General features: G+C 32.3%; 1 protein-coding gene across 1 annotated transcript; it reads right to left on the bottom strand.

The window, feature by feature from the left end:
• Positions 1 to 3,059: 3,059 nt before the first annotated feature.
• On the bottom strand, positions 3,060 to 26,454 carry LOC143046946 (uncharacterized). Its single transcript, XM_076219984.1, has 8 exons — positions 26,369 to 26,454; positions 23,879 to 23,945; positions 21,855 to 21,986; positions 12,354 to 12,491; positions 10,483 to 10,620; positions 7,072 to 7,218; positions 5,056 to 5,181; positions 3,060 to 4,116 (listed from the first exon to the last, which is right to left on the bottom strand). The coding sequence occupies exons 1-8, from the start codon at positions 26,369 to 26,371 to the stop codon at positions 4,034 to 4,036; spliced, it is 834 nt and encodes a 277-aa protein (XP_076076099.1). The 5' UTR covers positions 26,372 to 26,454; the 3' UTR covers positions 3,060 to 4,033.
• Positions 26,455 to 27,656: the final 1,202 nt, after the last annotated feature.

Here is a 27,656-nt window from a genome sequence, read left to right on the forward strand (position 1 = left end):
AAAGATCAACGGTTTCTTTTTGAAGCCATGCATAAAATTGCTTACTTACTGATATCCATCTCATCTTTGTTCTGTTATTCCTATCTACTGTTAACTTTTGTATGTCCGGTACTTAAGTGTAATAGAGAACAACTCAACTGTACCGTGATTCCTTTATTAGATCTGTCAGAGAATATACAATATAAGACTCTCTCACTTGCAATAATAATTTGAAAAAAATGAATGTTCTACTCTTTACACAAGTATTCCTTATTTTCAACTTAAAGACAAATTTAAAAAGTTGATCGTGCTTTATTTCATAAAAAGAATAGCCAACATATAGATACAGGTATATTGTTTTAGGGAGTGATACTCTGATTTAAACAAACAAAAAATATCTGAAAGCGCTTGATTTTTTTTTGTATTCACAGCATACCTGTTACGTTAGAAATACTTGTTTTTTAAAAAACGATCAATAATTCAAGAGGAACAATATGTGAAACTTTTTTTTCGATTTATCATTTTAATTTATTCATATGAAGATGATTTCATACAGGAATCTAACTTCTCGATATATCGATGATGTTATCTCACTAATTAATTCATAATTTGGTGACTGTGTTGGGAGAGTCTATCCCATCGAACTTGAGATAAAGTATACAACAGATACAGTTACGTCTTCCTCTTATCTTGACTAACATCTAAAAATTGATAATTGAAATGATATTTTAATGCTTGCATAACTGTTCACTCGCGAAGTTTTATTAAACATGTGTGGATTCTAAATAACTTCTGGATAATATTGACATGTGATTAAGTCTCGATCTTCCTATGATATTATTTCTATTAAATCGTTTGATTTTTAAACCCTGTATAGGGCTAACTTCAGTAAAAGATCTCCCATTGACTTTATTGCTAATCTATGTCTTGAATAAAATTTATACCTGATTCACCCTTAGAAATTATAAGCTTTCATATATCTTCATGAAAGTACAAATGCAGCATATTTTTGCAACAATGACAAATATAGGGTAAAGGTGAAATTTTTGGCACTAACACTATGGATTCGCACCTTAACTGACACCCATTACTATTTAACCCTGAAGTAAAAAAAAATAGCACATTCAGCATTTGTTTTGTTTTTTTAACTCTAGTTTTGAACCATCTATAAAAAAAATTATTACAAACATTATCTATCAATCAGAAAAGCACAAGAATTCAGTTTTATACTGCAAGCTTTCTCCAACATCGGAGGTCCTGAATGAAGTATTATTACCGAATATACCCCTATACCATCATTCCTCATGTGAAATTTTGAAAATTCGTCTAAAAGAAATAGTAACAATAATTTTCAACATGCAAATTGCATCATACGCAATAAATTTATTACTTTGGTATACAAAACGGTATATTTTCCTAAAATTGAACAAAAAAGTAAAACATGCTACACCAAGGGTATTTAAAATAACGTCTGGTATTGTTTCTAATGAAAAGTTCAGCGGAAGATATCAAGACTTGGTTGATAAATATTCTGTATCAACTTCACAAATATTACACCACGGTCCTGAAGTATAGATTATAAGTACTGACGTTTTTTATCATCTTAATAACATCTTATATGATTCTATAATTTGTCTTTGTATGTTGTTTTTTTTTTTAATGTTAATTCTATAATTATTTTAAGTTAAACATATTTTATTGTTCAAAAATGAAAAAAGGATAAGACACAAGTTTTTCAACTTAGTATCGTCTTCTCCAATATATACATAAATATATTCATGAATAAACAATACAAACATCTGACTTAAAACAACTATTATTTTAGCATGAAGATATAAAATAAATTACATATGACTTTTAAGAATCGAATCAATGGATATTTTCCATTTAATATAACCAAACAAGTGCGCCAAGTCTATGCTTGTTATTATTCATTTATTCGTTATTCATTTATACTTATACATCCCGGCATTTTTTATTGTGCTGTGGTAAAATTTGGTATTCTTGTCTTACGTTTTTGATAATAAGCCTTGTCTATACGCCTTTTTGTTTTACTTTGTTTTACTTTGTTTGTTTTATAGGGATTAAAATTGTAACAAAATGTTGTCTGATGTACCCCTATTTTTGATATTTTCACATATTATGTCTGTTTGTTTTGTCCATAATTCGTTGTTAATATCATTTAATTCGATTGGATTGTCATAAAAGTAAGAGATTTAGCTAGCTATAAACAAATGTTTAATCCATCACTTTCTACACACGAAAATTCCTGCACCAAGTCCTGAATATATCAGTTGTTATCTATATGTTTGATTAAGGACTTTTTTCAATACAAACAAGATACATGTATGTTATGACTTGCGCGAAATAACTAGAAAAGAAATGCTTTTCATTGTAGTGTCTTTGTTCTGAATCGGAGTATCACTAATGAAAAAAAAATGATTATCCTCCTATTTTTTGTTGATTTCATCAAGTTTCTTTGTAGTGTATTTTTACTGCTGTTGTTTTTCATCTTTATCTTTCGATCAAGGAATTCTACTTCAAGTCATTTTGGTGAGAATTCACTTCCCTTTTTGATTCTTAACATCGGTAGCATGTTACTTACAAACACCAAATCTTCAACTATTTAGTATATATTATATTTCATAAAAGCACAAAAAAGGTAATGTTTTTATTTTATTTTAATATAACGTAAACGTATGTACATCAAGTTGCATAGCAATTACAACCTTCATTAACATGCGTACATTACCTATAAATATACAAAAACGAGAATAATTTAAAATTTTCTAATGAATTACACCTCTCATATGCTTCTTTACTTGTTATTTAGCTCTAGAGAAATTTCTTCAAACAAAGATAACAGTAGTTTACCGCTGTTCGAAATTAATAAATAGACAGAGAAAAACCAAACAGAGAACAAGACAAATTTAAATAGAGATTTACGTTTGCCAGGACTATTAATTTTGATAAGTATACAGACAGCGAATACATAGAATAGCTTGACGTTTACTTACAAGTAGCATAAAGTGCTATTACTTTAAATTCACACATACAAGAAACTTTTTTTTTCAAATCAGTGCTCTAGCTAGAAATCAAAAGGGGCAGGGTGCCAGTGGAGGGCAGGGCACTTTTTATGATAAGAAAAGGCACTGCTCATTTTTTTGTCTACGTTTCTGTGTGTATCACGAGTTAACGAATCTCTTTTTTTGTTTACTGTATATGTTGTTTTTTAGTTCATTTGAAATGATTGTACATAATATTGATACCAGAAAGAATAAGCAAATATGTACATCATTGTACAGGAAGAATAATAATTGCTTTTCGCTGACACATAATAGTCGAGAGTTATTCCAATTATCTAGCACTTTTCAGAATCAAACAAAATGTCTTTCAATATACTTAAAATTTTGTTAAAAAGCAAAATTACTTATATACAAATGAATTCAACAATAAGATGAATAGATATGAATTTAAATTTTTTTAAACAAGACATTGTTTATATGTTCAAAATATATTCCAATTTCTTTTACAATAGCAATAATTGTTTGAACTGAGATAATATAATATAGATCATTCAAATAATGTATATTAAATAAACTCATCATAGATACCAGGATTAAAATTTTATAATTACGTTATACGCGCGTTTCGTCTCAAAAAGACTCATCAGTGACACTCGAATCAAAAAATGTTTAAAGGGCCAAATAGTGTACGAAGTTGAAGAGCATTGAGGACCAAAAATTCCTAAAAATTTTGCCAAATACAGCTAAGGTAATCTATTCTTAAGTTAGAAAAGCCTTGGTTGTTCAAAAATTCAAAGTTTTGTTAACAGTTAATTTATTATTAAAATGGTTTCTTCGGTATTTTTGAAGTTGATAAATGAACGACATAGAAAACAAAACAAAAACAACAACAACTAAAAAATAAAATTATAGGGTATCACTATGCACTAAACAGACTGTCTAAAAGCTAAAACGTATAATATAGATATCATAAAGAAAACTCAAATACCACAAAATGAAAATACCTAAACACTATAGAGAATAATCATTTATCGTAGAAGTAACATCATGGATACAAAAATTGGTATCGCCAACATGTACGACAAAGTTGCGACTTTCATTACACCACTGCCTGAAAAGAAATTAAACATATGATTACTTAAAAGCAGCTTACATAAGGGTTTTTTCAAACTCATTTGATATTATTACGATACAGGAAATGCTAAAATGGGTTAAAGTTTTGTATCATTGACAAAATTTTTGCAACAACAAACGTATTTTGTAATTTGTGTATACACTAGCCAAGTGTGCATAAAACCTTTAAGTTAGTCATGAATCGCAAATATCTCGATTCAGAAGACGGTGAGGATGATATAAGATATAGCCACCATTTTATTTGTCGTTGTTAGTAATACAATACTCGTCCTATAAGCAAAACGTTAAACCACATCGGTAGTTTTTATGATGTTTCATGTCATTTTGGCAAAGTAAACATTATCTTTTCGTATACGTATTTGGTAAGATTAATACAATAAAAACCAGCATAGACTTGGACTAAAATTACAAAAATACTGAACTCCGAGGAAAATTCAAAAACGATATTACATTATCAAATGACAAAATCAAAGCTCAACAAATCAATCGAATGGGTAGCAACTGCAATAATCCTGACTTGGTACAGACTTTTTCTTATGTAAAAAATTGTGGAATGAACCTAGTTTATAGGGTAGCTATACCTCTCACTTGTAAATGGTCGCATTGAATTCCAAATATACATCAGTCATAGAATATGTACACAAGACATGCGTTCTGTCTATATAAGACTCATCAGTGATGTGCAAGAGAAACAGTTAGGTGTTTTCTACTATACAATTGTGTAGTTTTTTCACCTAAGTGTCTTATTGTGTTCAACCGACGTGAAATATTTCAAAAACTTATTATAAAGACATGCATTTCGGCTATCATGATGTAAATGATACAATACAGATCATAGAGATACAAAGATAAAGTGACAAATGAAACGGTGACATTGACCAGTATTTTCAATTTACGCTATTGAACTCAAACTTACACATGGCAGGTTTGACGGTAGGTGTTGCAGTATAACCTGTCTCGCATTGACATTTAGTAGAAGTAGTGTTACAAGTAGCATGGGTTACACAATGATTTGCAGTACAAGAGGCACCTGGAACAATTCCTGGAATTTAAAATGAGCAAAAACATATATAGTGCAAGTAGTGACAATGATTCAATACAAAAACACATTACATTCAACGTCTGGTTCTGCACACTAAATATGTGTTATATAGTACGTCAATCTATTAATCGATTATATTTTTCCCTTGTAAATGATCCGGACCATATGCGTTCAGTGATACCAAGGGTTCGGGTCGTTCCGATGTGTCTACGGTGTTTTGAAGAAGCTCTAGATTTCAAATATCGTAACATGACTGCAGTACAACATTTTTACAGGATAACTTAAATAAAGTATGGTCCTTGTCGGTGATGTCATATACTTAATAATAAACTTGGTAAGTCACCAGACCCCTTTCAATCACCGTAATACCTAAAGTAACAAAAATTCCTTTTACAATATGTGCATTTAATTTTGACATCTTCTTATTGTAACTACAAATAAGGAGTAAAATTATCAAGTTAATCTTTTTTATTATTGAAATATGTTAAATAGCATTTTAAATGACGCGACAACTAGAAGGGTTATAGCTTGTGAAGAGTTTAAAACTATCCAAGGTAAATGTTTTAATTACCCCGACCATACGCGTACAGTCGGACCATATGAGTTTATACCCATATGCTCATAACCATACGCGTATGGACCAAATACTCATATGGTCCGGAAAATAAATATAACAAATTGATAATAACTTTATCACAGACAGGTCATAATACCAATAAATATGCAAATGTGTTATTCATTTTCGAGATTTTTATATGTGTATGCTTTGGCATTCTGTTTAAACACATTGTTCTAAAATATGTAGAAAAAAACGCGTTTAAAAAATATGTTGACTCCGAAACGCTTTTCAGGCTTAGACAGACTGACAAAAAACTCCGACACACGAAGCCTTTTGAAAACCAAAGAAGTAGTAAACCTACATATAAACACAAAGAGCTATTAGAACAAACGGACAAAAAAGAATATAACAAAATATATATCTTAAAGTCAATATAAAATAGGACAAAAATTTTGATTAAAAAATTAAATAAAAAAATTGTAGTATACCCCTATTCAATAGTCATAGATGATTTTAACTGAAACAAATCCGAGTCAAAATTAAGACCTAACCTTTATAGCAATGCATGTTATCAATTAGTAAATGACTGAATTTATGATGACCAAAAGTCCATATTATACATACATTTTAAGTACTCATTTTTGTTTTTGTTTACTAAGATTACTTGTAACTAAAAACAAATATTCAGGAAAAAATTACATTAAATGTAAAACTGAAGATGTGCCATGATTACCAATGATACAGCTATATATACCAGAAGAGACCAAATAGCACAGAAATTAACAAAAAGTAGGTCACCGTATGTCATTCAACAATGAGCGAATCCAATGTCAAATATTCAGGCCCCGTAATGACAAATGTAAAACTATTAAAACGAGAAAATCCAATGGCTTAATAAATACAAAATAACAAACGAAGAACACACATGTAAGACAGCAACAAACAACAACCACTGAATGACAGGATTCTGACTATGGACAAATACATACGGAATATTGTCTGGTTAAACATGTAGGCGTGCAACCAACCCTCCCATAACCTTGGACAGTGGTATAACAGTACAATATAAAAACAAACTGTAAAATATACTTGTAAAAGCTTTACACATTAGCTGAATATAAATAGAAATGCATCGAATTTGAACACAGAGTGTACGTAGCCGGCCGGTACTTGTACATCTAATCAAAAAAATACACAAAGTACAGATTTGAGAGTACTCGCAGTTACTCACAGATTGGTTTAAACCGTTAACAACAATTAAAACAAATTATAAGTTTAAAATTGACACACTAATAATTAATCACAGAGAAAGTTGATATTTCTAGTCTTACTCGGTGTGCAACTTCCTCCATTTTCATAGTGTGTGGCTTTACACAGACATTTTTTAGCACCTTGACCATCATTCTTGCATTCCGTGCTGGCTACACATTGATCTGAAGCAGTCTCTGCGACTCCGCAATTTGTATTAAATGCAACTTCTGTGAATTGTAAATTTTATAACAAAACAAGTTATAAGTTTATACATATTTCATGGAGTACCCGATTCATTTTTTTGTCATGAGCAGTTGAATATCATCAAAATGGTACCCTAATGGAACATAATCTGTCTGACTATTTGTAAATAGAAACGTTTTTTTTTTCTAAAGTTTATTTATCAGTATCCATCATTTGTGTATAGCAGCCGTTATTTTTATTCTATGTCATCCGATTTATGTCAAATAATCATATAATGTATCATTTCTCAATTCAAGTCATAATATTAGTACTCAGATGTGTCATCATTTACAAATGCAATATAAGAAAGAAAAGGAATGCACGTTTTCATTTGAATACGAAATTAACGAACAAATAACAAAAATATGGCGCATTGGTATTGCATCAACGTTTATTGGAGATGAATCTGCTATTTTGTATTTCCAGTACTAAACAACATTACTATATTTCGGCGTTAATATTGATTCACTTATAGGGCCTTTGAATCGGAACTAAACACATTGAGTTCAAAACCAGTTGTTGGCATAACACGGGTTATGTTCTTCTCATATATGTTATGATGGTATGATACTAAACCCCTAACGGGAAAGGAGTGTGCCTGCTTTTCATATGACATAATCTTTCATTTAGTTAAATTGAAGTCAAGAGCTGGCATGTCAGTTAACTGCCAGTAGTCTGTTGTTTTTTATGTGTTATTGTCATTTTGTTTATTTTCTTTGGTTACATCTTCTGACAACAGACTCGGACTTCTCTTGAACTGAATTTTAATGTTCGTATTGTTATGCGTTTACTTTTCTACATTGGCTAGGTGCAATTTGGAGTTTAGTATGGCGTTCATTATCACTTAACTAGTATACATATTTGTTTAGGGGCCAGCTGAAGGACGCCCCCGGTGCGGGAATTCTCGCTGCATTGAAGACCTTCTGTTGTTGTCTGTTCTATGGTCGGGTTGTTGTCTCTTTGATACATTCCCCATTCCCATTCTCAATTCTACAGTGAGCATGTTTACCAATCTGTTAGTTTAGGTCAAGTAGAATGATTTTTTGTTATATTGGAATTATTGGGATTGGCTTTTCACTTTTGTATACCTCACATGTCGGTAAAATGTATCAACGGTCTTTCTTAAGTCATGATTGGTTAACGTATTCAGAATATAAAATTCATTATTAAGTAATTATATGTTAACGTTTTCGTTTTACAACGAGCCATCATTTACAATAACAGTGATGCTTGGCTGTAGTACTATACTGTATTTATAAAATATCTATTTGCAAAAAATAAAAAGCTAAAATAAAAATGTGTAGCTTTTCAGTAATATATAATTCACATGTATTCTTTTTCATCGCATTTCTATCAGTTTCAATTCATTTTCATTTTAAGATTTTGGAATGCTTTCTTTGTCACCAAAAACCTAGGCAGGTAAGAAATTTTTCAGTCATGATTTTTACATTTCCGTATGTTTGTGGCATTATGCGTGTCTTTCTGTTCGTTAAATTTATAACAAACCCATAATGATACATAATGATCCCGAATCGTTTTTATATCTCAATTGAACAAAATTTGAACGTTAACAATTACACCTAAACATTGTTAAGGGTACCAAACTAATAGACGAGTGGGCAAGTACAACATATGCTGATTTGAATTGGGTAATTTTAATGGTCATGGAATTTATCAATCTAACAAACATAAAATGCGTAATTCTTTATATTTTATTATCATTCGATGATGATGTTAAGAGATGTGGTAAACACGTCAATAATAAACTCATCATAGTTACCAGGATTAAATTTTGTATTTACGCCAGACGTGCATTTCGTCTACAAAAAACTCATCATTGACGCTCAAATACAAAAAAGTAAAAAAGGTCAATTGAAAAACGAAGTTGAAGAGCATTGAGGATCAAAATTCCTAAATGTTTTGCCAAATACAGCTAACGTCATCTATTCCTGAGGTATAAAAGCCTTAGTATTTCAAAAATTCAAAAGTTTTGTAAACAGTTAATTTATACATATGACCATAGCAATGATAATTCTTGTCGCCAAATGAATGCTGACTATATGGCTGGTGATACCCTCGGGGAATTAAAACTCCACCTGCAGTGGCATCGACCCAGTGGTTGTAAATAACCTCCAAGTCAGGAGCTTGTAGTTCAGTGGTTGTCGTTTGTTTATGCGTTACATATTTGTTTTTCGTTCATTTTATTTACATAAATAAGGCCGTTAGTTTTCTCGTTTGAATTGTTTTACATTGTTTTATCGGGGCCTATTATATATGACTACGCGGTATGGGCTTTGCTCATTGTTGAAGGCCGTACGGTGACCTATAGTTGTTAATGTCTGTGTCATTTTGGTCTTTTGTGGATAGTTGTCTTATTGGCAATCATACCACATCTTCTTTTTTATATATCATTATAGATATCTAGATTAAATTTTGTATTTACGCCAGACGCGCGTCTCGTCTACAAAAGACTAATCAGTGAAGCTGGAATCCAAAAAAATACGCTATTTATATGGGTATCCAGTTGGAGTAGATCTTTAAGAATATCAATATATCCATTTAACCACTATTGAATGTTTCTATTCATTTCACGTATCATGTGGATGTAGCATGACGATCCACGTTAAATTTGTCTTTACGTGGATTACATAAAATCAACATGTTTCAGTTTTCAAACTCAATATAAAAAAAACGTGTATGCATTATTGTTAAGGTGGTACCCAACACTTACACTAAAATCAATTTGACTCGTTTAATTTTCATAAATTTTTGACAAAGTATTTACTTTGACCCTTTTACAAAAATATAAAAAATTCAAAAAATTTGAACCAAGCGTTTTATCAGAAAAATTACACTGGTTACATAGCAGTTTGACAAACACTAATTTTGATCATTCAGAAGCTTTATATTACCTTCACAACGCAACGTAATTAAAACATTTAGTTGATATTACAGAGTTATCTCCCTGTAGTGTTAGGTACCAACCTTAAGATGCTAGCTTATGTACCGATTGGTGACAGTGGGCTGTTTTCTATTCTTTGGTCAGGTTGTTGGCTCTGTAGCACATTCCAGGTTTCTAATCATAATTTGATAAACGCAATATAATTTATACGATACACAAACAGTTTTCGTACTTACCGGCAGTTGCCGCATGACATAGAACCCGACATATATCACAAAACGTATTGGCATACATAATGATTACTAAGCCATGATTCTAGTTGACCGGTCATTTCAAAATATCTTACGTTTTACACATTTTCCGGCTTTATTTTCAAAATTCCCAGGCTTGCACAAGCATGTATTTCCAGAAGCGCATACTGCAAGAGCGTCTGCACACTGATCAGCCGGTTGTGAAGCTGTACATGCTGCTTTTAACAAAATTTCTGAAAAGAATAAAATTGAGAATGGAAATGGGGAATGTGTCAAAGAGACAACAACCCGACCAAATAAAAAACAACAGCAGAGGGTCACCAACAGGTCTTCAATGTAGCGAGAAATTCCCGCACCCTGAGGCGTCCTTCAGCTGGCCCCTAAACAAATATATACTAGTCCAGTGATAATGAACGCCATACTAATTTCCAAATTGTACACAAGAAACTAAAATTAATATAATACAAGACTAACAAAGGCCAAAGGCTCCTGACTTGGGACAGGCGCAAAAATGCGGCGGGGTTAAACATGTATATATCATTCCAAGACAATATTTAAGAAACTGTAAAAATTGCCCATTTTACTTTAGGAATGGGTATGAAGTTGTTTAAAATTGCAATAAACAAAATAATAGTAGTATATTTTCTGGACATAGAATGGTTCAAAGTAAGTAATGTTTTCTCTGTTGCATATCTTAATTCTGATAGTTCTTTACAGTGGGCAATCTAGTGAAAAATATTACCTCCCTTATAAAAACTGAAAATTATATCTTCCAATATTTGTCCTATTCTATCAAGGAGATATCTATTACGAATTCATGGAAAAACGTTCTGGTAAATATTTGTAATAAAACCAAACTTCCAATCAATGTTATCATTTTCCTTCTAGGGTAGCAACCTACGAGTCAGCAGGCTTGAAGTAAATTTGATTAAAACTATTGCTATGCGAATACATTCCTGTGTTACCATCTTTAAATATATTTTTGACTGTCAGTGTACCTCTCTTGAACATGCTAATTATTCGTTCACCGCAAATACTTGTACAAAACTCGAGACGACCTTTACTTAAAATTAAATACAAGACTTTTAAATGTTTATATTAACAAGAAGACAACAGTTATCTGTTAAATGTACATATGACAAGAACAAACCGGTGTGTTCGGTAAGTTAGATTTGACAAAAAGCATACTTTGAGAAATTATAACATGCTAAGGACATTTTTTGAACACTCAGGAAATTGGTGACCCGACAGATCTTTCGATGTTGTATGTTCAATCAATATGTAGCAGAGATTAGCAGCTTTTTTAATTTCATTTACCAAAGATTGTTAAGCAAGTATCTTGATAAATACTGAACATAAAACAAATTATATATATATATATATGTGTATGTGATCACTTAGGCGTCCCTTTGGCAGATGATAAGACCGTCGGTCCAACTCATGTTCTTACTTTTTGGGGGCTTGACGTGTTCTCCATTCTTTTACAGGCATTTTGAATTTTTGTTCGAGAGTGATCCCTACGGGTAGGGCATTCAACAGACGTTTTTATGATGCAATGTCAGGAATATCAAATTCTCGGCACCATTTTAGGCTCACTGCGTCAATTAAGGAAGACATAAGGCTATTGTTGTTATTTTTAGATTGTTTTAATCATTGTTAATGGCAAATTTTATTTTCCCGATTTCGATTGGATATCAAATGTTTATATGGAGTTATTTACTGATAGTGCTGGGAGTGCTTTTGGTGGATGTCAGGTTGTTGGCTCTGTAGCACATTCCAGGTTTCTAATCATAATTTGATAAACGCAATATAATTTATACGATACACAAACAGTTTTCGTACTTACCGGCAGTTGCCGCATGACATAGAACCCGACATATATCACAAAACGTATTGGCATACATAATGATTACTAATGATTACTAAGCCATGATTCTAGTTGACCGGTCATTTCAAAATATCTTACGTTTTACACATTTTCCGGCTTTATTTTCAAAATTCCCAGGCTTGCACAAACATGTATTTCCAGAAGCGCATACTGCAAGAGCGTCTGCACACTGATCAGCCGGTTGTGAAGCTGTACATGCTGCTTTTAACAAAATTTCTGAAAAGAAGTATATATCATTCCAAGACAATATTTAAGAAACTGTAAAAATTGCCCATTTTACTTTAGGAATGGGTATGAAGTTGTTTAAAATTGTAATAAACAAAATAATAGTAGTATATTTTCTGGACATAGAATGGTTCAAAGTAAGTAATGTTTTCTCTGTTGCATATCTTAATTCTGATAGTTCTTTACAGTGGGCAATCTAGTGAAAAATATTACCTCCCTTATAAAAACTGAAAATTATATCTTCCAATATTTGTCCTATTCTATCAAGGAGATATCTATTACGAATTCATGGAAAAACGTTCTGGTAAATATTTGTAATAAAACCAAACTTTCAATCAATGTTATCATTTTCCTTCTAGGGTAGCAACCCACGAGTCAGCAGGCTTGAAGTAAATTTGATTAAAACTATTGCTATGCGAATACATTCCTGTGTTACCATCTTTAAATATATTTTTGACTGTCAGTGTACCTCTCTTGAACATGCTAATTATTCGTTCACCGCAAATACTTGTACAAAACTCGAGACGACCTTTACTTAAAATTAAATACAAGACTTTTAAATGTTTATATTAACAAGAAGACAACAGTTATCTGTTAAATGTACATATGACAAGAACAAACCGGTGTGTTCGGTAAGTTAGATTTGACAAAAAGCATACTTTGAGAAATTATAACATTCTAAGGACATTTTTTGAACACTCAGGAAATTGGTGACCCGACAGATCTTTCGATGTTGTATGTTCAATCAATATGTAGCAGAGATTAGCAGCTTTTTTAATTTCATTTACCATTTAACTCGTCTTAACATCAACCCAACAATGTTAGATCTGTAAATTTGCTTTCGCAAATTTTTGGTTCTTCCCTCGCCGGGATTCGAACCCATGCTACTGTGATATCGTGACACCAAATCGCCTGCACTGCAGCCGTCCCGCTAGACCACACGACCACCTGGGCTCTCATTATATATTTATATTTCTAATTACACAGTTTAACACATAATTGCTTTAAAATATAGAATTATTATGTGGAAATAACTGCTGATCACAGTCGTCGCTGATATTGTTATATTTTTGATTTTCGCGATCTAACAGTAACGAGAGTGAATCTTTTTTTGTTTTTGTTCACTTGTTTTTCCACTCCTTAAAAATCGTCAGATGCATTTTATAAGTTTCAAATGTTTTCTTTATCTCATGTACTACGATTATTTAATAAAATTACAGAATTTTAGATTTTTATCTTGCTTTTGAAAATGAAAATACAGGGGCGTCATATCTTAAATAAATTTGTTGTAATATCGTGCAGATAAAAGCCAAAAAAATATTAGATAAGTGTAAATATATGAATATATTAAAGAATAAATATTTAATTAATTAAAACATTTATAAAAAATATTTAAAAATAACTGGGTCGATTACTCAAGCACCTGTAGATTTGGCTCACAAAGACAAAAAAAATATACAATATATGTTGGTAGGTTTTGTTTTTTGTGACCATTACCATTATTAGTGACTTGCACTTTTGAGGTGTCTGTTTCCAGACTGATTTTCAGATTTGACGAAATTGTATTCAGAAAATAAATTCTAGTAATTCGATTTAAAGGGCTCGACCATTAAATTGCGTTATAAGAGGAAGACCAGCAATAGTTCATTAGCAGGCCACAGCAGACGCGCATGTCTAAATTTATTACACTACCTATAATTAATTAACTGCTCTTTCACTCTTATCACAAATATTGCAAACGCTATCTTCAAGGATTTATATTGATTTAAGGTAAGATTATTGAGTTATTTTATTATACACATGATTACTTGATATTTAATTTTAATACATTCAATTGATTTTATTTGTTTATGTTTATTATATTTCTATAACGAATTATGATGTTTAATTTAATTCAACTTTTAGTTTCATTAATATTATTGCTTTGTCTTTTATTGAGGCATCAAATGTTGATTCTATCCATGCTAATTACATTTTGTTATGCAGATTATTCCGGTAACTTCCAATTATCAGGTATGTAATATACTAAATATTCGATGCACGCTGAGAGTCATCTATTATGGGTAGACAATACAATTATACATGGTACACCTAACTGTTATTTGATGTTGCGAATTATTTAAGTGAATTATATTTAACTAGGCTTCCGTTAAGGAATATTCGGTAAAAGCTTTAAATTGACATTTGATTAATTGATTCATCATCAGTTCTTTTCCGTAATAGATATTGCGATGTTCATTTCATGTTTACTTTTATATTTAGTTATACATATATTTTAAGATTGGTAACTTTTTTTTATTTACACTGTGTTCATTTATTGGAAGGTTAGTGATGCCTAGGGGGGAACTGTCGAGAAGGAAAAGGGAGTTAAAAGAAGGAGAACAGCCCGTGTAACTGAGAATGACAGGACAGCGGCACTGTCCCAAACAGAACATGATGTAGTGCCACCCCGGACGCAAATTACAATATATAATGCACCGGGACCATCTACCATGTCTAACAGTTCAGTGGATTTACCGAATAATGAAAACTGTCGAGAAGGAAAAGGGAGTTAAAAGAAGGAGAACAGCCCGTGTAACCGAGAATGACAGGACAGCTGCACTGTCCCAAACAGAACATGATGTAGTGCCACCCCGGACGCAAATTACAATATATTATGCACCGGGACCATCTACCATGTCTAACAGTTCAGTGGATGTACCGAATAATGAAGAGTCCGTAATGCCTGCGTATTCACAAAACATCAACGAACAAGGTACATTTCAAAATTTTGAATCTAATGTCAATTCTGTACATGAAATTGCCAGCATCAGCAATGATTTGGGTAATAATGTTTCTAGCATTATCAGAAAAAAATCTTACATGGGTATATATTGATCTGGGTTGTTTATTGTTGACCACAGTACCTATTGATAATAATTCTAATACTTTAATAATTAAAGATGGTGTTCTACAATCTAAACCAAAAGCATCAACGGTAAAGATTAATAGTATTGGTCAGTGGACTGATGCATTCCTGATTTTCATTGATATTTACAAGACAAGAGGGCTTCTGAAATACATGAGTAACATACGACTGGGACCTAGTAGGGTTCCCGGTTTAAGCTGGAAGAGGTATGCCGAGCAAAAAAAAATTTAAGAAGTCCGTCTTGTAACTGGGAAACAATTGATTTAGAGCTTTGGTTACTCTTCGTGTATGATGATAACACACAAAATAACCAAAACCATGTAACTAATGCGTATAAATGTTATGATTATAACAATGGCTCCTGTACTAGGCCTAACTGTCATTATTCACATAGTTGTTTACGTTGTACAGGTATTCATCCATCGGTAAACTGTACACGATTTCATGGTGCTCAGACAAATTTTAATTCTAGGCGTGGTCCTAGATTCGCTGCTGGACAACAAAATAAAAGTTCGCAACGAGGCTCGAGTGCTAATCCAAGGGCAGCTGTCAAATTCCAGCGACCAGCTTTCCACGATTCATTCAATCGCTAATACGCCAATTAAATTTGATGTTCTTTGCAAGTTTTTGGAAAATTATAGTAATAAAATAGTTGCTTCAAACTTATATTTGGGATTTTTGGAAGGTTTTCGTCTAAAGTATACTGGACCTAGGATGACTACTGATTGTAAAAATCTAGTTTCTGTTTTGGCAATGAAGTTATTGAAAGAAATTAATTTGGGAAGAATAGCTGGTGCATTTAACAATATACTACTTTTTAATCTAAGATTGTCTCCGATTGGCTTATGTCCTAAAAAGGGATGGTTCTTGGAGGCTTATACAGCATTTATCATACCCACACGGTTTAAGCGTAAATGATTATATTGATAAGGGCTTGTGTTCTGTTACTTTTACGCCGTTTGAAAGTTCGCCCTAATTGAAAAAAAGATATCAGCTCGCGATCGGCATTAAGGCTTTTACCAGTAAACCCGGGTGATTTCGAGTTATTAGGTTTCAAATTTTTGGACTTTTACTTCGTGGACCGCTGTTTGCCTCAAGGTTGTAGTCTGTCTTGCACAACATTTGAGAAAATCTAGAATGTATCTTTGAGGACAAAACGGGATCGGAAAGTGTTATACACTACCACTACATAGATGATTTTTTGTTTGCAGGCCCTGGGGCTGATTCAACTTGCCTTAACCTGATGAGTGAATTTGATTGTGTATGTGATCACTTAGGCGTCCCTTTGGCACATGATAAGACCGTCGGTCCAACTCATGTTCTTACTTTTTGGGGGCTTGACGTGTTCTCCATTCTTTTACAGGCATTTTGAATTTTTGTTCGAGAGTAATCCCTACGGGTAGGGCATTCAACAGACGTTTTTGTGATGCAATGTCAGGAATATCAAATTCTCGGCACCATTTTAGGCTCACTGCGTCAATTAAGGAAGACATAAGGCTATTGTCGTTATTTTAAGATTGTTTTAATCCTTGTTAATGGCAAATTTTATTTTCCCGATTTCGATTGGATATCAAATGTTTATATGGAGTTATTTACTGATAGTGCTGGGAGTGCTTTTGGTGGATGTGCTTCGTATTTACATCCTAATTGGGCTTTCTTTCCTTTGCCGTCATTTTGGTAAGGTTGCGATATATTAAAGGACATTACATTTTAAGAGTTATTACCTATTGTATAAGCCTTTCATTTGTGGTATGAGATTTTTGCGAATAAGAAAATTATCTTACACGTTGACAATAAAGCACTTGTTCATTGAATTATATCTAAAACGTATACTAGATCAAGCAGGATAATGCATATTCGTCGTCCTTTAGTCTTAAAAGCTATATGGTGTAAAATATTCAGTTCAAAGCAATGCATATTACATCAAACAAAAACTATATTGCAGATGCAATTTCTCGTCAACAGTGGTCAAAAGTTTTGGCGCATGTCTCCAGAGGCGATACAAGAACCAGAAAAGGTCCAACAGTCTTTTCCTCAAGTGATCTCAAATTTGAATCCAACAAGTTGTTAACGGCGTCAATCTCACCAAACACAAGTGACACTTATGTTACTGCTGTCAGGTCATTTGATTAATTTAGCAAGGACATGCCATTGTTTGGCCACCCTCACTTAATGTTATCTGTAACTTTATAGCTTATTTATCTGTGCAAGGTTATGCTCCGTCTACTGTCAAGTCTTATATTTTTGGTATAGCCTTTAAATGTAAAATGTAAAATATTACTGATAACACTCACAATTTTATAATTAAGAAAATGTTAATTGGAATGGAAAGGTTTGACAAACGAGAGGATTAAAGATTGCCAATTTCGCCACAGATTTTAGATAAATTGATTTCACTATTACCATCTGTATGTCTCTTACAGTATGAGACCTTATTGTTTTCGGGGTTGTTTAGTTTGGCGTATTTCGTTTTTCAGGATAGGGGAATTAGTAGTCAATAAATCACTGGCACATTCTCCCACTTTGTCGTTAGATGATTTTAGTTGTTCAGAAAATAACGTTTCTATCAACCTTAAATTTTCAAAAACTGATCAGTTAGGCAAAGGTAGTTTAATAATTATACCTTCAATAAATTCTCATGTATCTCCTGTCCATTTATTAAAGAAATATTTTATTGCCAGGCCCAAAAACATTGGTCCTGCATTCATACACTTCGGTGGAAACTATGTTACACGTTATCAGTTTAACGCTGTTCTAAAGAAAGCTCTGAATGTGGCGAATATTACATCGGATAATTTTCAAAGTCATAGTTTTAGGATCGGAGCTGCATCTCAGTCTTCGAAAATTGGGTTTTCTGATGATGAAATTCAGGATTTTGGTCGTTGGGAATCAAAAGCTTATAAAATATATATCAGAATACCAACGCTAAAGTTAGTAATTCAGATTTGATATGTGTCATCATATATTTGTTTGTATATATTGTACATTATTGATTTGAAATTTGAATGCTCACCTGATCGTCACTTTAAGACTTTCAGGTCAACAAAAGAGTATTTGGTTGGTTGGTTCTTCAATCATCAAACATGCATTTGTACATGCTAGAAAGTCTGTCGATGGTGTAAATTTAGGTTTGGAACGAATAAAGACTACAATATGGTGGCAAGGAAAAAGTGGAATGAGAATTTGTGAGATAAAACCCAAAGTCAAACATTTGCTTACATTTGAAGAACCCCTACAAGTATTTGTACTTCACTGTGGTGGAAATAATATCGGACAAACAGTGTCATGTGTATTAGGACACGATATTTTAAAAGTAATTGAATGCCTTCGGGTCTTACTACCACAGTCAAAATTTGTTTGGTCTCAAATTTTACCCAGATTGAAATACAGGAATGAGATTGTACACAGATCTTTGAACAGAGCTAGAGTTAGATTAAATAGTGTAGTAGCTACATATATCATCAAACATGGCGGTGCTTATATTAGATATCCAGAAATATCCGCAGACACCCAGATTTATTTTTAGACGGTGTTCATTTATCAGATATCGGAAATGATTTGTTTTGTATAGGTTACAGCAAGGTTGGTTTGACATTATAAAATTTTTCCATACAATTTGTCCACAAAACTTCGAAGTAGGTCCATAGCTTCGGGAATCTGTTAGCTTGTAGTTACGGCGGTCAGATTCTTTAACATACAGGTTTTTATTTTTAAATAATTCACCTTCATAGTACTGGTTGGCGGTAACAATTTTCGAAACATTCTGTTATGACAGAAAATTTCGAATTTGTTTAGTGGCGGACTTTATGACTGCACCAGGACCGATAAACTTGATTTATCATTTTTAAATTAGAACAATAATCCATTTAATCTTCATTTACACTTCAAACGTAGTATTTCATGTTGATTTGGGCATCTGCTGCCAGGGTTCAATTCAGCACACTATTAATTCATAATTTCATTACATTTTAGTTTTATTTCAATTTTAATTATCAAATATCATTTAAAGATTTGATTTATAATTTTAATTTACGGTTACCCAAAGACCTTTTGTTCATGGGTTGATAACCGACAGAAGCTGTGATCTTACTTCGCAAATACATATATATTATTCTTAACATTTGTTATCGCTTATAACTGCCCTCTGACGGCCACGTTTGCCACACTGCTGTTACTATTTATTTTTTTTGGATCAGATTTTTCTTTTATGCTGGGGTCACACATTCACGATTTTTACTGCCGTCCTTACAAATGTAACAAGACCATTCCCGATTAAAATTTATTAAAAGTCTGATCAAGATCCTATGAATCATGGATGGAAATTCAAACTTTAATTAAAATTTGTAAAAAAAAATATTTAATCACGACAACAATCAGATATTGTTCAGGAAGCGTCGATATTTAACCGTTTCCAAGCGAATTTATCCCGATAATCCTGTTCTAAATCCGCTTTTAATCCGATTTGTATCTTTCACTAGGTAAAATTCGACCGAGTCTGTCACGACTGCGTCCCGATTCTACCGAATGTAATCCGACAGAGATCAGATAGTGACAAGACAGTGAACCGACGCTGACGGAAGTTATCCGTTCGAAAACTGTCGGCATACTCGGGATGATCAGGTACTGTCGGAACGTAATCCTATCACGGTCCGCTCTATCGCATTGCAAACGGCTTTGTCTGGTCTCCGTCGTATTGTATTCTGTAATTTCGGGACTCTTACGTCGGTATCATTGACGAATTTAGAATAAATAACAGGACTGTTTCGGAACGGTTTCGGCAAAACCGGTTCGCAATCGACAAGATCTGGATGCAATCTGGACTCAATCGGCAGAAAACAGTAATGAAAAATTTCTCCAGATCATTCCCGTTCTACAGGACACCGTCACGAATACACAGAACAATGTTAGGAATTCGATCCGATACAGAAGAATCTGTCACGAGATAGGCACGATTGTAATCCGACTAGACAAAATCGGCTGAGTTTCCCCGAATGTTACGGGACGCACATAACTGTCGGGGTGCTTTGCCGCACTATTCAGACCCTTCCCGACCAGTAGGAATCTGTTACGAACTAAAACGACTGCGTTCAGACAATAATAGGACATTCCAGATAATTTAGGATACTAATCCGACTTTTTCACTTTTCGTGTCGTATCGCTGTCTGATCTCAAACGGGAGAAATAATCGGCAATGTGTGAACCCCGCATTACAGAAACATACAATATAGAATTTCCAATCATTGTAACTTATAAGAATGAAGGACAAATGATTCATTATAAATCCATGTTTTATTTTTTTCAAACGGAACCGACTTTTTATACTTGAAAAAAAAATCAGGTATCACTTTATTTTACCAAAACAAGGGAAAACAATTTGGTATTGTTGAATACCTGTAGAAATAAATACGTTAAATTAGATACATTCTTTAAATAGTTGTGAAATGCTATTATATCTTTTAACATATGACATGAATGTTGCATGGCGATAAATGTTAGGTTTGTTCTTACTTTGAATTCCACACAATAGCAACTTGATACTACTATTGACGTTGATTTTAATGAGCAGTTTCGGTTTTCCTTTGAATGTCGTTGGTGACAATCAATCAGAGACTGACGCTTTTCACCTGTTTGTTTCCAGAATCATGTTCAGATCTGACGTTATTCAAAATATAATTTCTATCACTCTGACGACCTTGTTTTCCACTCCTTTCACAAATTTTTTGAGGATTTTATTTGACTTTAAAAAAATATTGAATAAATTTTCCTCTTTTCAGAAACACTTTCTATCATATTAATAAAGGCATATCGCGGTCAAAAAAGTCATTATATATCCAAGTTTTATTTTGTAAGGCAAAACCGGCTTAGTGTACAACGATACCACAATATATTGATCAAACGAACTTTTTGTTAAATTGGAAAAGAAAACTAAAAACACCTAAATGTTATAAGAATCACTCTTACATTTTAATGAACTATATTCTATGGTTTAGAAGAAAAATTAATCGAAATTGTCAACATTTTATGTGGATGTAGAATGAATATCCACATTCAGTTTGTCCTTACTTTGAATGTTACGTAACAAATGTCAACATCTTGCTACTATTGGCGTCAAATAAATTGAACAGTAATTACGGTATTCAAGCTTAATGTCTTTGTTGTCGATGCAACGTATTTGGATATAATTTATATAATACAAATGAAGTGACCGTACTTGAAATAATTAATTTTTCGTTAATTCCCGTCAAGTTTTCAGCATAATTGTTGTATAATGTACATTTATTATATTATTATGACCTTTTAAAAATTTGGTGTCCTTTTATATCAGTAATTTTAATGTAATGTGTTAATATTGAAAGTAACTTAGATTAATTAAAAACAAGAGATGACCAAGAACACATATCATTAGACAGTAAATCTGGAAACCAAGATTGATAAACAGCTCTTACTTGTTGCACATTCTGTAGTACTTTTTCGGAATGAAGCGGCAGTACATTTACAGGTAGTGTCACAAACTATATTAGCTGTTTCTGTGCAATCCCCGGTTCCTGTACCTTTACAAGCGGCACCGTAAGCTACTCCTGAAAAAAAATATCATATGGTGTTTCATCAATCCTTTTTAATCATGTTGTCACTTCAAACAGGATTAAGCCGTTTATTTCATAGGTATTGCATGAAATGTACAAGTTACATAGGTATTCAGGAACCAATTTAACATTATATGTACTGGAAATAACAAAACACTCACTAAATGCATCAAGATTTCTTTCAACTGTAATTTGCACTCAAGTTATGTATGTAATAGCTTATTTCAGGTAGTGTTGTATAACATAGATTTCAAACAAAAATCACATTGCAAGAATTTTTATGATTTTTCAGTTTTTCACATATATTGTGTGCAAGGTATACAGATGGCGAACTGTGTGTGAATGTGGTTGTTGTAGTTGTTGTTTCAATTAAGTCCGAAGTATCTATGAAAGTCGAATTTAATTTATTTAAATTTTTAACACCGATTGAGTAATACTCTAAATTTCAATTCCGAACACAAAAACTGTGCATATCGATCTTTTTTAATTTAATGATACAATTAAGTACATACACTGAATGAATAAAGCGTCTGGTAAATGTAAGTGCTGCAGTTTGAATGTGTTACAACATGGCATGTGAAAACAAGCGTTGTACTATTAAATGCAAAACATATATAACGTTCAGGGTGTTTCGATCTTAACATATGAAACATACAACATTTCATTAAAATAAAGATGTGCATGGTTTGGTCGTCAATGAGAACACTTTTAACCAGAGTTAGCAGTTGTAGGTTTTTGTACGACCAAAAGCGCTTAAAACCCTTACCTCATAACAGGGTATAATGGTCCCCGAAATAACAAATGTAAAATGATTCAAAAGAAAAAAAAGTTATAGTCCTATGTATGATTGTATTAAACAATAAACAAAAAACAAACTGAAGTGCAGATTTCTACCTTTGGAACGGTACATACAGAAAGTGGATGAGAGAAACGTAATTTCTTTTCTAGACAAAATACATTGGTTTATCGAGTTACTTTGATTTCTGAACTCGCAAATATCATTTTATCGATATCAAAAATCATGATCCTAGTTTTGACATTACATGTTTTATTATCTACGGGATCGTCTTACGAGTATGGCGGTAGAGGTGAACCATTTTGTCACACTTTTTCTCACTATTTTAATATTTCAAACGATTTTAATTTTTTTCTATCCCATATTTTGTCGCTTTCATTATATCTGTACTCACCAGATTTATACATAACTTCAATTTGATATCGTTTGATTTATACTATTGCATTTATGTTTACAAATAACCAATAAATAACAATATCACAAAATCGAAAATTAAAATTTGGAATTTTTTTTAAGAAACAATAACTCAACAAAAAAGCCATAGCTGAAGCTGGCCCCTTAATTTTTTTAAATTTAAATGTTCTGGCGTTCAGTATGACGTCCATTTTCACTAAACTAGGACGAAGTTAGGAGCCTCTGATCTTTGTTATTCTTGTGTGCTTCTATAATTTTGGTTCCTTTACATGTTTCGGAATTTAGTATAAAATCCCATTTTCGCTGAACTTGTATACATTGTTGTAAAGGGGCCACCTGAAACCTATCTCCTATGTTAAAGACCCATTGTCGGCTTTGGGCTGTTTCTAGCACTTTGGTCGGATTGTTGTCTCTATGACATATTCTAGGTTATCATTTTCAAATTTAAAGTTTAGCAATAAACATTATAAAAGTTTAATTATATGCGTCAAAACCTTATTCTTTGGGAAAAACGTCTACCACCTATATTGTACGTCTAACCTTTAACGACAAAACGATTTGGACAAGTCAAAGTATATATCTTTTTAATTAAATTTTGTATCCTGAAGAAAATTCGGAAACCTTACAATAAGTTGTACAGTCATATACTTAAGCTGTATGAATATTCAGAACATACCTTCAACACCTACTGCAATGTAAACAATAAACACTGTCCAGATACCAACAAATCGATATAAGTGGTCCTACAAGAAAATAAAACATATACATGTACAGTATCGGGGAATCGTTAATTGTTTTAGGTCATGTGTGCATAAGTATAAAACTTCAATATTTTCGTGCGATTCTGGATTCAACAATGCTCAAACAAAAATCATTTGAAACCTAAAGTATTAATTAATGTAAGCTTAGCACAACATTTTTAATGAACCAAAGACTATGTTTATGAAATTGTGTATAAAACTGTCTCACAAAATCTTGCAAAGCTACATGCATTAGTTTCAGTAGATATACAGACCATTTTTGAATTGTTACTAAAACACTGTTTTTTTTTCTTTTTGTTGGTGTGGCTACGATTGTATTGATTTAAGGGGTTATAAAATTGGGAATATGTTAATATACACGAATGATATGACAGTACGAGTATTTGAGGGTTGACATATGTACTATGCTGATATAGGACACACATATTGTAAGATTAAAAATTGAGACAAAAGTCAATAATATTAAACATGTGTCCCTATCTTAGAACTTGTGATTCCTAAAATTCATGGGGGACTGGTTGACTTAATTGGTTGCATCATAATGGACCTTTATGTATGATATTTATTCAGCTATCTATAGCAACTTTAAAATTACCAATGATATCAAACATTTTTCAACTTTAGTACGAAGAGCTGCAAAAAAATAATCGTTATTTTTGCCGAGAAAATTTACACAGCTCACAATGTATAAAATGTTAACAATTGTTTGTTAAATTACGACCTTTAATATAGAGTCTTGGCTCACATGGAACACCAATATAAAAAGAGCCCCAAAATGACTAGTGTGAAACAATTCAAACAGTAAAACCAACGGTCTCATCTATATAAAAAGGAGAAACGAAACAATATGAACCACATCAACAAACGACATCCACTGAACCACACGCTCCTGACTTAGTACAGGTGCATAGAATGCAGCGGTTTCAACAGGCGCCAACCTTCACCTTAACCTGAGTTAGTAATGTTACATTACAATATAAAAATCCAAACTGTGAAATATCAATTGAAATGACTTAATTCGGTTAAAAAAGAATTTTTTTAAAACAAGTTTCATCTATGACATATTATAAATCCAATATTAAGATGTAGGTGCCTATATAAAATAGACGTTACAGGTAGCAATTGAAAATTACAATGACTGATCAAAGAGAGGCTAGGGATTGTGAAAGTTATTTAAAATATAAAAAAGAAAATAAATACAGTATATTAAAATAAATTTGAAAATCTCGTTTTGATGATGAAATAATTATTAAATTTCACTGTTTTCTAAATTTGTTATAATTTTAATTAATGAGATGTTGTGAGGTATTTTTTTTTCTTTTGATATTTTTAATAACTTTCACAATCCCTAGCCTCTCTTTTATCAGTCATTGTAAAATACCATAATTACTTAGATGACACACATTTTGTTTTATCAGATCTAGCTATAGAGATACTTCATGTGGATAAATTAGAATTATCATTGATCTTTAAATATTATTTTCAACTGATTCACTTTTTTGATGCATTCTAAAAAATCTTGCATCATAACTGTAATTTACTTAATTTTGTTATATCTATATGTTTGTATTCATTTCAATTGTGGATTTTTTTTTTAATTTTTTAATTTTATTATTTGATAATCAGTAATCAATCTTTTTTTCAATTATTGTCCGTTATTAAAATAAGAAGATGTAGTATGATCACAAAATTTAATCAGATAACTATCATGACATCAAAACTGTCAAGGATATAAGTTGAAACTGAGAAAGGTTGCTAATGACATTTTTTACAGCAATAGATCGTAATTGATTTTCAAAACTTATTAGTATTTTTTGGTTGCTTATAGTAGGTTTTTGTTTGGGGGGGGGGGGGGGTAAGACTTATCAAGCTATTCATTTTAATTTCCAGATATAAATTTGAATGTGTATGGAGCAAGCAACTTAAAAAATAGTAGTTTATCACATTCATTTCGCCTTAATATCGTCTACACGGTGCGATGCCAAATAACAAAAAAATTCCATGCCAAACAACACAATTCCTAGTAACAGAATTCCAAATTGTAATTACATTTAAATTTCTTGTTCATCAGGTATAATAAACAGTTTCGTGAAACAATACGTAACTGTACATGTACGGGGGATACAAAATCGTCACATTACAAAGATTATCACCAAAGGTAACAAATAACTTTTTGAGACATTAAGAAATATAAACATGTAAATAAAGATTTCATTTTTCATTTGTGATCAAAGTACTAACGAACAGGGCATGACTGCCCGTCAGATATGTAACTTGTTCCAACAGTTACTAATATAGCATAACACGTTGAAAAATCTATATAATTTTTCCAAACAACTAAAGCATTTCATTTCATTTTCTTTTTTTATAACAAATATAGCATTAATACAATACATTGCACTTACCATAGTTCAGAGATATCAGTAAACTCAAAATCTGAAATTGTTCTATTGCATTTTGTTTATATATGATAATGTGACCCAAAACGTTTCCAGGTGAGAGAAAATAACACAGGTGATATTGCATTATCGGTATGAAGTTCCTATCTACAAATCAAAAGAAATAACCTTTCATGAATGTCGTGTACTTGTCCGGATTGATTTTCGTTCAGAATGCATGTAATAGTTAACGTTAACGGTTATAGCGGTGTGTCAGTGTAAGATCAACTCGATGTCCGAATGGGATAACTATTTTACATCCCAGCTGTTTAAGATAAGACGAAAAAACATTTACAATGCATAAAATATAGTTAAGAACGCCACAAAACAATTTTAATGTACTTTATATATTACTACATATTGTATACCCTTTACGACCCCCAAACACATGATTAAATATGAAACCAGTTAAACCCTCATTGAAAAGAGGTCTGCCAACTCGCCTAACTTATGAAAATATGATGCCTTCTTTAAGCATGTTAAATTACTGTTAGTTGGTATCCTGTCGTCCTGGTATCAATTTCTAGCACTATTATCGTACTCAGAATCAGAAATCAACCAGCGAAATTCTTTTTTTTTTTTTTGTGTTTCGAGCACGAATTCCATATTCCAGGTACTGAGTTAGGTTTTATTATTGCAAGGCTAGGAATCTCGGCATGCTTGTGTCTGTCCAAAGTCAGTAATCTTTTACCTTAGCTAGTCTTATGTGGGTTTTTATGGTTTTTTTTGTTCATTTATATGTTTCAGAGTTCAGTATGAGGTTCGTTTTCGCTGAATTAGTATGCACTATCACTATTAACAGAGCGTTGCTCCTCACAAGAAAGTTGTGGAGTACACGTCAATCCAGATAACGTCTAACGGTCGAAATTATGGCCAATTTAGCACTTATGAAATAGCTGTGTCACAGTGTTCGGATATTCTGCATCTTAAATCTCGTTTTAATATCCGACACTAGATGTCCTGATTTATCAAAAGTGTTTGTCAAGCTATTAGTAAACAAAGGTGATAGTAGTTTACCGGTCTTCAAATCTCGAGAATCAAATAGGAAGAGGTAACAAGTAAAAACCGAGGCAATCGCATGATCTCCTAATGATGGAACTAGACTATGTGCGTCGGCAGTGTACGCGTCTGTTGCTATGCATGTATCACCCATCATGCCAATTCAGACTTATTCTTAATGTCACGAACATGTATATGGCACAATTGATAATACTACAGATCAGATGACAATACTGGAATTTGGAGATTAAGTAAG

The sequence above is a fragment of the Mytilus galloprovincialis genome, chromosome 9, assembly GCF_965363235.1.
Source record: "Mytilus galloprovincialis chromosome 9, xbMytGall1.hap1.1, whole genome shotgun sequence".
NCBI classification, from domain to species: Eukaryota; Metazoa; Mollusca; class Bivalvia; order Mytilida; family Mytilidae; genus Mytilus; species Mytilus galloprovincialis.

Excerpts from the sequence above, each read along its gene's own strand:
- LOC143046946 (XM_076219984.1), bottom strand. Across the intron at positions 12,492-21,854 it reads TACTACAGAATGTGCAACAA|AAATTTTGTTAAAAGCAGCA; the intron begins GTAAGAGCTGTT and ends ACTTCTTTTCAG. Across the intron at positions 4,117-5,055 it reads TACCGTCAAACCTGCCATGT|GCAGTGGTGTAATGAAAGTC; the intron begins GTAAGTTTGAGT and ends ATTTCTTTTCAG.